The sequence below is a fragment of the Diadema setosum genome, chromosome 10, assembly GCF_964275005.1.
Source record: "Diadema setosum chromosome 10, eeDiaSeto1, whole genome shotgun sequence".
NCBI lineage: Eukaryota > Metazoa > Echinodermata > Echinoidea > Diadematoida > Diadematidae > Diadema > Diadema setosum.
This window is the reverse complement of record NC_092694.1, coordinates 7,733,813-7,751,262: the sequence shown is the minus strand read 5'-3', so window position 1 is coordinate 7,751,262 and position 17,450 is coordinate 7,733,813. Positions and strand designations below refer to the sequence as shown.

The 17,450-nt window shown below is 40.6% G+C and overlaps 1 protein-coding gene across 1 annotated transcript; it reads right to left on the bottom strand.

The window, feature by feature from the left end:
- Window positions 1-5,218: 5,218 nt before the first annotated feature.
- LOC140233708 (uncharacterized) lies at window positions 5,219-9,757 on the bottom strand. Its single transcript, XM_072313808.1, has one exon. It carries the CDS (start codon window positions 9,755-9,757, stop codon window positions 5,219-5,221), a length of 4,539 nt encoding a protein of 1,512 aa, XP_072169909.1.
- Between the last annotated feature and the right edge of the window lie 7,693 nt (window positions 9,758-17,450).

Sequence of the window (17,450 nt, the reverse complement as noted above, 5' to 3'; positions counted from 1 at the left end):
AATGTTGTCAGGTATGGCCGTTGATTATACATACAGTAAGCTCCCTTTATCGTATTCATAATCAACTCATCACGGATAGGAATCCCACACCAAGATAAAGTGAAGTGGACCAAAATGATGCGAGCAAACACATCTGTAGATGGAAAAAAAAATCAAAAACGGTGTAATAATATCCAGTTTTCTAGAGCAAAGTCGGATATTTTGTCGGTCAGACGTGTTACCATACCCTAAGGATATTTTACTTAAACATTAGCGTTCTTGTTCACGTGTCCTGTGACATACAACTCATAATTGTGATGCAGTAATTCCTAATATGCCAATACAGGCAGGGCTTGACAATGGTATTTTCCCCTCTCTACTGGCCCATTTGGGCCACAACATTTTTAAGTCTGAAATGCTGGTGGCCCAAACAAATATAGTGGCCGGAAATAAAATGAAACGTATAATAATCCGTTTTAAATCTTAGTTGGCTGATCAGGCCTCCAAGAGATATATGTGGTGGCCCGATCGACATCAATGTTAACGGCCCCGTGCCAGTCACGGATTGGACCACTGCTAATGTCAAGCCATGTAATAGAGGCCTCCTGTATAGTTGTATAGTACTATTGTATTATCGGATAATACCTTTCAACAACACAATGACAGAATTAATCTTTATCCAATCATAAAGAAGATCTGTTGAAACCAATGACATCTCCAATTCTTTCTTTTTTTCCCGATCGTCGTATATTGGTGTAGGCCTACTAAAACTCTGGATATCATGATTTCATTGATGTTTCCATGGTTTGTGTCATTTTTAGTGTTTATTTTTAAACAAAACAACTCTAACTCATAGAGGAAATACTGAATTCTTGAATTGTCGATTGTTCTATTCTCCTTCGTGAGCACTCAAAGGTCCTCAAAATATTATAATAGTAGAAGTGCAGATAACGGCGATTATGATATCAAAAAGAATAATGGTAATATTGATATCATTATTATAATAATAATAAGATCTTATTTAACCAGGGTAGCCTCGTCAATGTTGCCACTGCTCTATCAGAGGGCCCTGCTATTATTATTACCGTATAGCGTTGCCAGGTACCCATCTATACACCTGGGTCTAGAGGAACACAGTGGGTAAATACATCTTGTCCAAGGACGTAAGCACTGGGATTCGAACTCGGGTCCTCCGATCGGGAGTCGGGAGTCTTATCCACTGTGCCACAGCGCCCCTATTGGTAAAACGTTTCTGTGTGAAGCTAGCATATCCACAATGTAAGCTAAATTACAGCAATAACACATTAATAAAAGAAAGATGATTAATTATTCAGAGGGATTAAGGTTCAGGTGTGAGTTTCTTCGTTTGCCTTGTCCAAGTTGTCTGCCTTGGACTACTTAACAAAACAATGTCGGAAATGCTCTTTCTTTGCCAGTCATTATAGATGGGACTGAAGACTGATTTATACGATTATTCTATAAGGAACAGCTACATAGTGTGCAAACAAATGTGATGCTTCTCAACTGTGCGATTACCTTGTGCTCAATATAATTATTACTAATTATGTCTTGGACAATGATTTCGCAACAACTCTCCACTAAAATAGCTTTTACAGCACACAACCAAGAGATCGTCGTATCATTTGATTGGGGTCATCCTACGAGACCGACACCCACGAGTCATACAGCCCACTGTGGTCATCCCACGAGACCGACACCCACGAGTCACACAGCCCAGGAGCTCCATACTAGTCAAATAAAGCCCATGAATTTCGAAACTAGGTGAAAACAGCTCACGAGTTCGACAGAATACAGCACGGGGATTATAAATGTAGCTGGTTTCGTGGGCCTTGTTTCCTCAGTGGCAAACTCATGGGCTGTTATGACTCGTGGGCTGTATGATTCGTGGGTATCGGTCTCGTGACGTATACCCATTTGATTGACATAATAATCTGAAGCTGCTACTATATCACTGTTTTAGGACAATAATTATTGCGAAACGTATTCCATGACATCCATTATCGAACGTAGCTAGTGAAATAGGATTGATGAAAGTTGTGCAGGGGAAGTGGAGTTTCCTACCGTTCTGATGTTTGTGTGACTATAACCGATTATCACAGCCAACGTGAAAATGGTGGTACACTTGCTCTTTTAATAGTACACAACACATCCGATCTCCATTATTAGCTGAGAGTTCATTCTACATACTCAATGATCATCCATCCACTCTGCTCCCCCCCCCCCAGTAAATTATCACGTGATTCCCATGTGCACATTCGCAAGTCATCGGTGATGGCGTGCAAAGATTAAAATCGCGTTGGGATGTAACACTCGACACAATAGATAAATTATGTATCCGAAACAAAATCGCAAATGACAAAGCGTATCGTAACATGTAACATCATAAGTGAAGGTCATAAACTGTTGATAAAGCAGATTCTTGTATGTCGTAAGGGAAACCATGCAATATAGTTTTTGTAACAAAAAATCCAGGATGATATCCAAAACTTTACAGTTTGATTGATTTGAATTTATTTACATTTCGTGTTCAAAAGAACCAAAAAAAAAACCCATAACTGATTTACAATGATTACGCAATAACATTTTGTCTTTTTTAGCAACAAATAATCGAAACACAATGTCATATTCTAACAACATATGCATTTGCAACAAAAGAGACATAAGAACAAAAGTAGTCATAAGAATCAAGGTAGTCAAGTATAGTGTAATATGTGTTCCTTGTATTGTTTTACAAATTGATACTGGTGGGAAATTAAGACGACCCAATTGAAAGGAGGGGGAGGGGAGACGGTTATTATCGGGAATCCGTGCTAAGTTTCCACTTTGTTTGCACCTGAAATAAACGGAACAAGTAATGTAGAAAACTAAGACGTCGGAGGAAAATAGTTTTCTTGTTATTCCTTCTCAAATAGGCATTGATTGACCGTACGACAGTTCCTATGTTCGTACACGGGAAGCACAAAACAAAATCGAAAACTGACGCTAAGGTCAGTTGTATGTAAACGTAATCAAACTATTCCACATCCCCACCCCCAATCGGCCCAATGTTGTGCAAGGGGGTGGGGGTGGGGTAGTGGTGGCAACGTAGCCAAAATAGTACACTGCCCTTTTTCAGTTTCCGTGGAAACCAGAAAGGTTGAATGGCGGTCCGTTTGCAAAGCCTGCCACAGATGCCAAAATGATTAATGTAGAAGCGGCATCAGAGCACACGATGAGGCAGGGAAACCTTCATACGATGCGCTTCGAATATCAAACTACACATTGTACATGCACTATGCTGTACTGAGCTGTAAGTACGTATCAAAATAAAAAAAAAATAAAAAAATAGTTGCGTCGAGAGAGGGCGTGTAACCATGAATTGTAACGGCTGTACTGAGGAAACCTTCTTTTGTGTACCTGTAACTGGATGGTTTTCAGCAATGCCGCATTCTCAGCACACTGGCGTACCTTTCACGCTCAACAACCACACGATGACACTTTGAAGAACTTCGAAGCAGACAGTGATGTACAATATGTACAAAGATGGTCGTTTATTGTCTTGTAGATGAAGTTCACAAGTCTTCCGGTGCGGTATAAGAGAGTGGGTATCTCCCACTCAATGAGTGACCGATGAATACATGAATGCTCGAATCAACTGACTTCAAAGAACAAAATCATTCTATTTATAATGATTCTGAGGGTGCAGCACATGGTGCTATGGAAAATTTTGTCTAGCACCACCTAGCAACACCTAGCAACAACATAATGAATATAATAGCATTTACATGCTCCACCCCTTAATAATTTATGCAAACCATCCTCCAATCAGTTGTCGGTTACATGGCTTTAGGCCATGATCATGCCTGTTCAAAAGTGACCATCAGGCTGACCATTAGACTACACTCTACTTTGTCTTAGCGACTGTCCACTACCACCTGGCTGGTCATGATGGAAAATCCCATGTATATATGTGTGGTGCTTCTCCCTCCTCTCTGGGGCTAGCACCCTTCCCAAAATTTTCCATAAGTTTCCCCAGACTCAACATTTCTTATATATTTGATTGTAACAGTTTGTACTGGGGAAACAGCCGAAACTTTCCACAAATTTCCAAAGACTCAACATCTTCTTTGTATTTCTTTATATTATGGTTTGCGAACTCAACAATTTCTTTGTATCCCTTAATATTATGGTTTGCAAAGGAGAAGACAGTTTTCTGCTGAATGATCACCTTTTATCCCATAGAGCCAATATGGCGGCTGCAGTATTGATGCACTAACTATATGCTGTAAAATGAAATGTCATCCTTTCAAATGACTGATATTCAATATCATCAATTTGTGGTGCATGTATGACACAGGATTGATCCACTCGCTCTGTCACAAACTTCCCCCTCCTTAAGATAATGTAAATGGGGTGGAATGATAAAGATCAACATTCTTTTTCATATACCCATTTCCATTAACCAATGATTATGCATCAAAGTCACATTAAATTCATCATGTACACCAAGAGATAATTCTGCTCCCTGTTGAAAGAATTAAACATAAAGTAATTATTTACACACATTCATTATTTGTCATCTGACCAACTGAACTGTCAGAAATTCAAACCATGTTTTGCACTTGCTCAATATATGTGTTATTGGCACATCATATTATCATACTTGAAAATGCTCAGAATACACATGGTAATTATAAATATTCATCTCTTCCTGCAAAATGAGAGCCAGCTGTGAGCGAGTATAAGCATTTGAATCGCCACTTTCCTTCCACATTCAGTGCATAATTCTTTGGATAGTGATTAAACAAAATTCACATCATTCATAGTGCATTATTCAATGTGTAGAATGATGACAAATTAATCCTGGCCACAGGAACAATGTTCACTAAACTTCTTAGTGTTCATCTTGCAGCCGTTCAAATATTTAGTGTGGCATCCATGCTTACGGAATCCTTCTTCTTGGCCAGAATGGTATTTAGTGTCCAAGTGATGATGAAATTCAAATTCACATCGTTAGGTACTTTAAAGGGGTTTTCGGGTAGAGAGTTCTCTTATAGTCAACAGCAAGGCAGAGGGTTAACTTGTGATGTTAACATATTATACAGGACTATATGTTCTCTACCAACATCATTATCATGACTGAGATACAAGGCATTAACATACATTTTCTCATAATTCTATTACCAGAGAGCAAAGTCCGCACAACTAGGAGTAGCTATAATTGCCTAATAGTCACAGCTTACATGCGTGACAGACCGTCCGCATTTCCATTTTTAGCCCCGCTTCTGTGTTCTACACGCATGGGGTAAGCCTGCAGCTGCAGACACCATCTCATTAACCTAGCATTATGGTTCTGCATCTGATGGAGCCATCGGAGTGGATTGTGATCTGTCTGTACAAGGAACTTCCTCCCAAACAGGTACGGCTGAAACTTTTGGATAGCCCACACGATTGCCAGGCATTCCTTCTCAATCGTGGCGTACCTTTGTTCCCTTGGTAGCAACTTTTTGCTGATGTAGGCTATGGGGTGCTCTTCCACTTTCTCATCTTTCTGACTGAGCACTGCCCCAATACCTCTGTCAGATGCATCAACCTGTACAATGAACTCTTTCTCAAAGTCAGGGTTTCTAAGCACAGGGGATTTCACTAGTGCATGTTTGAGTACCTCCAGTGCTTCACTGCACTTGCTGTTCCACCTAACTAACCTTGGTTCGTTCTTGCGAGTGAGATCTGAGAGTGGGGCTGCCACTTTGCTGTAGTTAGGGATGAATTTACGGTAGTATCCAGTCAGTCCTAGAAATGCGCGCACGTCAGTTTTTGTGACTGGTTGAGGGAAATTCACAACTGCGTCAATCTTCGCAGGCTCTGGCTTGACACATCCCTCACCCAAAACAAAGCCAAGGTATAATACCTCTTTTCGTGCAAACTTGCATTTGCTCGGTTTTGCTGTCAAGCCAGCCGCTCGCAGTCTACCAAGCACCTCCCGCACATGAGCAAGATGTTCATCCCATGACTCGCTGTAGATGATGATATCATCTATGTATGCTGTCGCAAATTCATTCACGCCGCGCAGCACCTGGTCCACCAACCTCTGAAAAGTTGCTGGCGCGCCTTGCATGCCAAATGGCATGACATTAAACTCGAAAAGGCCAAAAGGGGTTATGAAAGCAGATTTCTTCCTTGCTTCTTTTGTGAGAGGGACTTGCCAATATCCCTTGGTTAGATCTATGGTTGTCATGAATTTGGCTTTTCCCAACTCATCAATGATAGCCTCAATGTTGGGCATAGGGTAGGCGTCAAACTCTGTCACCTGATTAAGCTTTCGGTAATCGACGCAAAGTCTTAGTGACCCATCCTTCTTTTTTACGATTACTAAGGGACTCGCATATGGGGAATCTGAATGGGAAATTACCCCTGCCTCAAGCATTTCATCTAGCTCCCTTTTTACTGTCTCTCTCACAGCATGAGGTAGTCGATAGGCCTTTTGCCTAATGGGGTGGTCATTGGATGTCACTAAGTCGTGTTCAATCCTGTCAGTCCGTCCGGGATTGTCACTTAGGATGTCCGTAAAGTCATGAATGACGTCACCTAATTGTTGGGTTTGTTGTGTTGTCAGGTAGTCAGGGAGTTCCACTTCACTAGAGGTCCCTCTTTGTGTCAGTGGCTCTATAAACTGGTCTAGGTACTCGTCATCATTTCCATCATCCACATCCGTGTACATCACACATTCCTCTCGCTCTCTCCAAACTCGCAGCATGTTTGTGTGAAATACTCTATGCTTCTTCCTCTTGTCCCCCATCTCAACTACGTAATTCACATCACTCAATTTCTGTATCACAGGATAGGGTCCTTGCCATTTGGCTAGCAGCTTGTTGCTGCTTGATGGGAGGAGGACTAACACCTTGTCGCCTACTTGTAGGTCTTTTGTCCTGGCTTTCCTGTCGTACCAGGCTTTCTGCCTCTTCTGGGCTTGGGCAAGGTTCTTTTGGGCAGCTGTTGTGATGTTGGCTAATCTTTCCCTACAATTTAGCACATATGATACTAACCCTTCCTCTGGCACTGTCTCTCCCAACCATGCCTCTCTGATCACATCTAGGGGCCCTCTTACTCTGTGTCCATACAGGAGCTCAAAAGGGGAAAACCCTGTAGATTCTTGGGGAACCTCCCGATAGGCAAACAATACATATGGGATGAGGTCATCCCAGGTCACATTTCCCTCCAGTGTGTAGGGTTTGAGCATGTCTTTCAGGGTAGCATTAAATCTTTCAACTAGGCCATTAGCCTGGGGATGGTAGGGGCTGGTCCTTATCTGTTTAATGCCTAGACTACTGCACAGCTGCTTCATGAGTAGGGACATAAAATTTGACCCCTGGTCTGACAAGAGTTCATGGGGGATCCCTACTCTACTAAAGATCCTTATCAGCTCGTCTGCCACTCTCTCCGCCTCAATGGAGGGGAGGGGTACTGCCTCTGGATACCGGGTTGCGTAATCACACACAACAAGAATGTACCTGTTTCCCTTCTTACTACGAGGCAGTGGCCCTACTATGTCAAGTGCTATCTTTCTGAAGGGGCTGCCAATGACTGGCACCGAGACTAGTTTTGCCCTACTAATCCCTCTTGTCTGGCTTGCACACTTTTGGCACGGACCACAAGTCTTGCAAAATTCTGCCACATCTCTGAAAATACCAGGCCAATAAAAATTCTGCATCAATCTTTGCTGTGTTTTGCCTACCCCGAGGTGACCAGCTGTTAGGTTGTCATGGGCAACCTCCAGTAGTCTTGTTCTATACCCCTTTGGTACTACTATTTGCGTGTACACCTCCCTACTTTCTGATTTAGAGTTTCCTGACCACTCTCGCATGAGTACCCCATTCTCGACATAGAAATGACATCTTCCCTCATTTCCCTCTTTCTTTTCCACCTTCTCCCATACTGATTTCAATGAGGGGTCATCTTGTTGGGCTTGAATCAATTCCTTTCTACCAATGTCTAAGTAAGTGGGGAGTATTTTCTCTCCTTGTGGCTCTTCTCCGTTTGCTGCCTTGTCACTAGTGGTATCAGACTCACCTGTCCCCACAGTTGTATCATCATCGTGCACATCATTCTCATCATTCACCTCATGTGCACCATCCTCTCTCTCATCATCATCATTGCCGCTATCTGCAGCCTCCCCTTGCTCATTCTCCCCGAACAAGTCCCTCACCTGAACTTTGGATCTGATCACTTCTGCTCTAGTTTGCTCTTCTTTTAACTCCTTTTCACGGGCCTGATTTCTTGTTACCACTAAGCTTGCCTCTTTTCTACTCACATAGTCGGGGATGTCTAAGTCAGGGTCATTCTCATCTAGCACCTCATTTCCAAGCAAAACATCAACTTCAATCTCATCTACCAGTCCAACACGGATCCATTTCTTGATCCCGTATGGCTCACTAATGAGATGCACACGTGCAATCGGTACCTCTTTCTTACTAAAGAGACCTCTCATTTTCACTGTCTCACCTGGGATAATGAATGTAGGATCTACAACATCACTTCTCGCTAGAGAATGAGTGCATCCCGAATCACGCAGCAAACGTACATGTCTGTCCCCCAGTCTGGCGTCACTAATGTATGGTCTTAGTTTGGGGTGGGGCTCAGGTCTACAGAAATAGGTGGGACCGTGTTCCTTGGATTTGTCATTCCCCTTCTTCTCTGCCTGGACCTCAGATTTGTGGGCATTTGGACAATTTACTGCGATATGACCAAACTTATCACAGGTGTAACACCTCACCTTTGCTCTGTAGTTACCCCTATCCTCATTTTGCTTCTTATTCTGTTGAGGGTTTGGCTTACTTTCTCCTTTTCCCCCTCCTGATCCCGAATTCCAACCTGGTTTAGGGGAGTGATTAGGGCCTGCTTTACCCCAGTGTCCCTGTGGTTTACCTGCCCCTTTTCTGCTGATGACATACTGGTCGGCAAGCCTTGCCATGTCACCCAGTGTATCTGGCTCATGGTCTCGGAGCCACACCCTTAGGTCAAAAGATACTTGTTTTAGCATTTGCTCTTTTAGGATCTCCTCCTTTAGTCTGTCTAGATCGTTTAAAGCCCCCGCCCCCTGGAGCCACCGCCCGAGAAGGTCCGTCAGCTTTACAGAAAACTCAGTATAGGTCTCGTCCCTATCCACCTTCAGTTCCCTGAACTTGACCCTATATGCCTCGGGTGTGAGGTCATACCTACGCAAGATGGCTAATTTGACTTCATCATACACTCTACTACTTTCAAGTGACAGTCTTGAGTATGCCTCCCTAGCTCTACCTGCCAGTAAGGGGGCGAGCTGTAGTGCCCATACCTCCCTTGGCCACTCATTTAATTGCGCCATCTTCTCAAAAGCACGGAGAAACACATCAACATCTTCTCCTTCTTTGTACATCGGCATCCTTCTGATACCCCCATCTAAACCAAAAGACCCTGCATTGGTCCCCTTGCGCTCAATTTCCAATTTGGCATTTTCTAATTCAGCAAGGCGCACCTGCATCCGCATCTTTTCAAGTTCAAATTGCATGCGTGCTTCTTCCATTGTATCAGACTCAGTGCGCGCAGCAGTGTTTTGGGTCGTAGTCTTATCTGTGCTCATGACTGGTGCACTTGGCAGAGGCGAAGCCTGCTCTTCCTTTGCCTCTTCTATGTTTTTGATCAACTGGTTCCTATTCAACCCTTCATGTGACAGCCCCAACTCTTCACATTTTTGTCTCAACTCCTGCATCCTTAACTGACTTAGGTTACCCTCTTCCTCCATGTTTCTAACTAATCAACATGCAACCTTTTCACTACACATACAATATAAAGGTAATACAATGTATCGCAGTAGTGTGTCCACTCTCTCTGCCTTGCCTTAAAGTTGACTAATTAAGAGAAACTCACTTACCCCTCTGATAAGCCTTTCGCTCCCCCTTATCAGTAAACTGGCCTTGGCTCCTTGTGGTCACCGTTGCTGCTGTCACTCTGGGTCAGCCAGCTGTCCCCTGCTGTAGTCTTGTTCCAGACTTTGTCCTGACGACTGCTCACTCCGGTGCACAATGTCGTCTCAGTCAGCCCCTCGATCTCCCGTCTGTCTGCAAAGCCACAGGCTGGACCTCTTTGCCCAACGTCGGTGTTGACGACACCCCAACTGCGTTGCAGACGACTGATACAAGTTTTGGGCTCTGCTTTTCCAGTCTTTCTCGATGTTGGAACTCGCACACAAAGCTTTCGAGTCCCAAGACAGTGTTTAAAAGCAACTTTGTCACCAACAGCACGGTTGCTACTCAGCTTCTCCCGGGTCAGGCAATATTTCTGGATCACACAGCGCAGAAATAGAGTCTCAGCTGATGGTATTAATTGTTGCTCAGGTACTGGGAGTTCATCCCACCGCTGCCACCAAATGTAACTGGATGGTTTTCAGCAATGCCGCATTCTCAGCACACTGGCGTACCTTTCACGCTCAACAACCACACGATGACACTTTGAAGAACTTCGAAGCAGACAGTGATGTACAATATGTACAAAGATGGTCGTTTATTGTCTTGTAGATGAAGTTCACAAGTCTTCCGGTGCGGTATAAGAGAGTGGGTATCTCCCACTCAATGAGTGACCGATGAATACATGAATGCTCGAATCAACTGACTTCAAAGAACAAAATCATTCTATTTATAATGATTCTGAGGGTGCAGCACATGGTGCTATGGAAAATTTTGTCTAGCACCACCTAGCAACACCTAGCAACAACATAATGAATATAATAGCATTTACATGCTCCACCCCTTAATAATTTATGCAAACCATCCTCCAATCAGTTGTCGGTTACATGGCTTTAGGCCATGATCATGCCTGTTCAAAAGTGACCATCAGGCTGACCATTAGACTACACTCTACTTTGTCTTAGCGACTGTCCACTACCACCTGGCTGGTCATGATGGAAAATCCCATGTATATATGTGTGGTGCTTCTCCCTCCTCTCTGGGGCTAGCACCCTTCCCAAAATTTTCCATAAGTTTCCCCAGACTCAACATTTCTTATATATTTGATTGTAACAGTTTGTACTGGGGAAACAGCCGAAACTTTCCACAAATTTCCAAAGACTCAACATCTTCTTTGTATTTCTTTATATTATGGTTTGCGAACTCAACAATTTCTTTGTATCCCTTAATATTATGGTTTGCAAAGGAGAAGACAGTTTTCTGCTGAATGATCACCTTTTATCCCATAGAGCCAATATGGCGGCTGCAGTATTGATGCACTAACTATATGCTGTAAAATGAAATGTCATCCTTTCAAATGACTGATATTCAATATCATCAATTTGTGGTGCATGTATGACACAGGATTGATCCACTCGCTCTGTCACAGTACCAAACTCTTACGCGTATACCGGCTTGGAATCATAACAGCAGTGGTTCGAATGCAACAGATAAAGAATCATGAATTTGTTTTTCTCTGTAATTTATGTTTTCAGGTCTGTGTCCATACAAGAGAAGCAAGCTTGCAGGTTTATAGTACATATTAAAGTCAAACTCAACGATTCCACGAAATGCCAAGTTCATTCAACCCCCGCGGAAGAGAAGAGAGGAAAGAAATACAAAAGCGGGTCACATCTTGACCTCTGTTCCTCTGTTGCCGTTCCAATCCCTATGTCAAAATGACAGCGGACCCTGAGTGACAGTATAACAGACGGTTCTGTTCTCCTTCTTTCTTTTGTCACAACTCAAAATGACACTTTGCCCTCGATCACTTCTTATGTCATAACTTTCACTGGAATGAGATATAAAAACAACAACCTTGATGAATACACCGCGGCCTGACGTCGACAAAGTGACAGGGAAAAAAAATGACCCCCGTCATTTTGTAATTCTTCCATGGGTACCTCGACTAGAAACGTTTTGCAAATATTCCCCTTCTACAGTTAATGATTATGAGAAAAATATACAACTATACGTAGAAGGAAAGGATTTGTTCAACGTTTGAATGACTGATCACAGATCTTCTTTATATTGGATGGGAAAGGATGCAATCACATTGATTGCTGTTCAGAAACGCACGGTCTATGATCCTAGCAGAAGGAATCCCCCCGCACGGTGAGGGCGTACGCGAACTTTAATCAGTGCCAACAGATAATAAATATTATTGCAAAGTTCAGTATTCATTTCGCATGACACACACACAGAAAGTAAAGTATTTGTAACTCGTTTTGTGGTTTAAACATAAGATGAATATTGGAATTAAAATGCACAAGAAAGAGAGGAAAGCATACGAACTGACATTATCTTTGCTAAAAATTTGCAGGAAGGAGATTGACGACAAAATATGGGTGGTCTGCATCTCGTAGGGATGATGTTTTCAGGAAAATTAGGGCATGAGTTTTAAGGGTGGTTAGAAACTCCTTCTATAATCATTACAACAGAAGCCTGGAAAACTTTAGTTTGCAATGATAGCGACTTACCGTACGTGACTGAGGAAGAATTCTCTCATTGAAATAAGATCAAGGAGCAATTTCACATCAAGTTCATCTCCCAATGTCATTAAGCTAATAATAAAAACTGCAAACATTCCTGATGTAAATGTACTTTGTGTGTTATAAGTACTATCTTGCTGCCTTGCCGTAGGCTTGTGTCCGTATTACCTCATGCAAACGTCACGATATCATTTCCATCTCAATTCATTATCAGTCTGCAATCTCCCGACACAAATTTGTTCTCCTCCCCCCAAAAATGCTGTGAATCAATCAAAATAAAGCCAATAATACAGCTTTGGTAAATCGCTCATTATAGAAACAGCAATTCCGGCTTCTTTCAAAATAATTAAAATAAAACAAAAACACCTGGCGAACAAAGATTTACCATAGCTCATCGCAAGCGCGAGAGGTTATAGAAATAATTAATAAAAAAAAAAATGTGAAAGTGCTGTGACCCAAAGTTTAGTGTGATGTAGAGGACATCAACATTAGCCTTCATGAAAAACATTTTCAAACCGCAATACCATAAAAAGTAATGTGTATGATTATGGCAAATAGATCAATACTGTAGAAAGTATTTTTACTTGTAATCATCGATATAATACAGGCTTCCTCTAGGGTGTAGCTAACAAGTATCTTCTGCTACCAACAGTTCATAAACATCTCTTTGTTACGAAAGTCCATTAAACCGAACCACGTTTCATAAGCACGATAAATGAAACTCGTGAAGGTCATCCCACTTAGCTTCTTCAACGCGATACAGAATAGGATGCCCAAAGGCGCGGATGGACCAGCAAGGTGCTAATTATCCTAAGCATACCGTATGTCCCCCCAAAAAAAATTACAAAGGGACCCTCCGCAACAATAACTACAAGAATAGTAAATCAATCCAAATACAATTTCAGGGTATGAAACTGTAACTTATTACCCACATCTCACAGAAACCCCCCTGATTTGCTTCAGCGGTCAAAGAGAAATGAGGATTTTTGTAGATCATGTCAGGAATCTCTTCCCTCCAAGTACTGTCCATTGATTGTGTACACACATTAACATGCAGTTCCAAGTCGAGCATCCAATAAGTGTTAAACTTGGAAGAATCAGCTCCATGACATGCTTTACAATGATTTACATTTCTCCGTGACCACTTAATCAAATTGCATGGGTTTTTCTGCAAAATGTAGCTAAGATGTTGTATTTTAAGACCCTTAAATAGCATTCAGACTGTTAGATCAATAGTTTGGAAATTATCAATGCGAATATCTGATTGTGATTTTTTTTTTTTTTTGGACCTATGACACCTATGTGTCCACAGACTTCGAAGGTAATGTTTTCCTATAACTTGCTACCCAAATGTCTATTGCCAAGAATACTATCGCCCTGGAATACCCAGTAGTAGATTTATGAATAATGGTAAACAGCCAGGACTGATCCTTCGCGAAATCAAAATACTGGACTAATCTGAAACAAACAAACAAACAAACACAATAATGATGCAAATAATTATAATCTCGAGCGTTTTTATTTCGTCGAAATCTCAAACGCTCTCTTGAGGGAAAGAACAGGCGAATTAGATTAAACAATAAATATTGCCGGCAGGTTTATGAAATCGACAATGCCTAGTTTAAGATTAAAACAACAGTTGTGACCCGATTTGCGTTAATGTTTGAAAAACATTGAACGAGTACGTCATTATGCTAGTATGTTTCTAACATAGCAAATTAGTAACCTCCAGTAAACGCTGTCAACTACTTATCATTATCATTGTAATGATAATCATTATGAATCGGTGGAATAATGATAGCAATTATTGCTATCATTATTATGATTATCTTTTTTATTTTCATCCTTATTATGTATTATTGTCATCACCGAGATCGCGCGACGATCCTAAACGAAAGAGAGAGAGAGAGAGAGTAAAACTTAATGAATGCTATTCAGTAACACGATCTATACACGTTGTCTCTTGCAAGACAGAGAAACATCCTGCATTATACTATAAGCTTATCCACACAATGTATTTTGGTGACACTTACAATATACAAACATGTTTTGCATAATGATAATGTTCAAGCAAAACAAAAAGTGCAAGTTTATTTCATATGGTCGACTGTCTGTTCTAGATACCCCCTCCACATCAGCAATGATTCATTATTTTACGTTATTTATTTTTTCCCCACTATAATCACGCTACAATCTGTTTCGTTGGTAAAATGATACTAAAAAAAAAAAAAAAAACAACAAAAAAAAAACCAAAAAAAAAAAAACGATTGGCATACCAATGTCATTGACCTTTGGCACTTTCGTTGAGAGTAGAAAAGTACAGTCAACCATCAACACATCCGAGCATCTATAGGTATTTGCCATGTAGCATAAGTCACCATCCGACGTACTTTGAAACTGCAGAGTTCATAATTATGATTATTATGGTGAAGTATAGAAACAAACCGACAGACGAAAATGCTTTGCAGCACAGCACAGCGGCTCAAAAACTCCAAAAAAAAAGGAAAAAAAAAGAAGAAAGAAAGATAATGAAAACGACAACGACCACGACGTCTACAACAACAGCAACAAACAAACAAACAAACAAATAACACCGGCAGTGCTGCAAAAAATTCCATTACCATGTCTAAGCTGTTGATTGCAATCTATTCATGAGCTCTTGTTATATTTTTGAAGGCCTTGTGTTATTTTCGTTACCTGGAAAATAATGACAAAAAAGGCGCGCATGCACACACACACAGACACACACACACACATTAATAAAGAAAGAGGGTACCCCTCCACCAATCATCATTCAGCTATTTGCAAAGGTATGAAAAGATATTGTTAACCTTGACCAAGCGTAGTTGATTTCAGCAACACGTACCTTCAGAATTCTTGTATTGTAACATAAATCGCAGGCTATAAAATGTATAGAGACGTACAATATCGGCTAAATTTGATCACGTTCGCTCATCAATCCGGTTAACGAACTGTAGATTGAAAGTGAGCAGAGTTGAGAAGAACTTTCGTGAAAATGTGTCAGTAATAGATAGCCATGATTTCCCAGTACTCGCGAGCCAGTCCAGATAACACTCAACTGCATCAGCAGTCAATGGTGAAAATCACCGGGCAAGATTTCGATCGGGTGTTGCATCAATAGAATTTAGGTTGCATGAACATAAACAAACTATTTTTAAATACTTTTTTATGTTTTCTAATTAATTCGTTGAATATTACTAATCATATGACCAATTTTGCATGACTTATACAGCAAGTACACCGACCCTTTGTTACATTGTATTACATGGCATTACAAAATGGAACGCATGCAGAAAAGTTCAGACCTGCACTGAACAATATTCGTTCTATCGGATATAGTTTTTCTATTTTCGCACAACCCAGGGCCTAATTTCTCGCGTATACGTTTTATCCCGATCCGTGATATGTCGCACAATATTAGTAATGAATAATGATATTCAAAAGGTTTGAGCAAATTGTGATACTCATGGTCTCACTCCTGCACGTAATGCTCCAGAGACGCATTCCTAGAAATAAAGAAATAAAAAATACATAGAATGCATGAAAGATAAATGTTTTTCGTGTTTTATGCCCCCTGAATATATCAACTTATTTCACTCAAGTCTTGTTTTTATCTATTTATTTACTTATTTATCTATATATTCATTTATTTATCTATCTATCCATCTATCTATCTATCTATCTATCTATCTATCTATCTATCTATCTATCTATCTATCTATCTATCTATCTATCTATTTAGATGGGGGAGGGTGAGGGTTCTGCTCAAATTCCGATCAGGTGTCTTCCAAAAACAAACAAACAAACATAACATAACACAATGCTGTTTTACCACTCAAAAGTCTCACCTCTTTCGTGAATCTAAGTCGAAATGGTGTCCCCTGAAATTAAAAGAAAGCATATTATATTGATTCTCCAAATCCACGGATCCAGCTCATCAACCACAACTCATATCCAGTAGGCTTGTAGGACTTTTCTATTTCTTTTATTTGCCCCCCCCCCTCCCCAGATTTACTTTAGCATCTTTGTTATCGGTCCACTTTACTCACAGGTGTGAGGCCTATATGGATGTACTGACGGATCAAAGGTAAATATCATCATGCATTTGGCTTACAGGAATACATTTCATATAGCGGTAGTGGTAAGAGTATTGAAGAAGAAGGAGTATGCATTGGCAATATTCGAAAAAAAATATGATTATTGATATTCGTAGTAGCGGCAGTAATAAGGGTATTGCTAATTGTATGATTATTATCATTATTATGATTATTATTGTTATTATCATTATTGTTTTCATTATCATCATTATTGTTCTTATCATAATTATCATTAGTAATATAAGTAATAGTAGTGATCGTGTAGTAGTAGTTACCGCAGTAAGAATGGTCTCATTGGTATACCCCCCCCAAAAAAAAAATAATAATAATAATTGATTAGAATACATCACAGTGTGTGTGTGTGTGAAACAATGGGAAACTTCTTGTGAAATGTGAAAGAGCATACAATATTCTAAGATTAATTCACAGTTTATTTGATGAAAATGTGTTTTGAGATGGCTGAAGTATCCAAAACAAAGTAGTCCTAATAAAAGATGGGACCCACATTTTATAAGCACCACAACCAAAGCTGTACCACCCCTTTAACCACTTCTTACTGTGACGTCTCTATCTTTTGTTATTAATATCAGCTCTGTGAAAAACTTACTCGTATAGAGTGATCATAGTAACTCTCTAGCCTGCTAAACTTTTCGTGTAATCCACGATAATTGTGCGTACGCTTGTATTGGGGAGTTTACGTATGTATTTGTTTATTTACTTTTTTTCGTTTCCATATTGAGTCATTCGTACGTCCTATTTAAAAGTGTGTCATTAAGGTCATTATCGTTATCTCTTTCTTTCTCACCCTCTCTCCTCTCTCTCTCTCCATCTCTCTCTATATATCTCCTCTTTGTCCACACTCTCTTTCACAAAAACAAACAGAC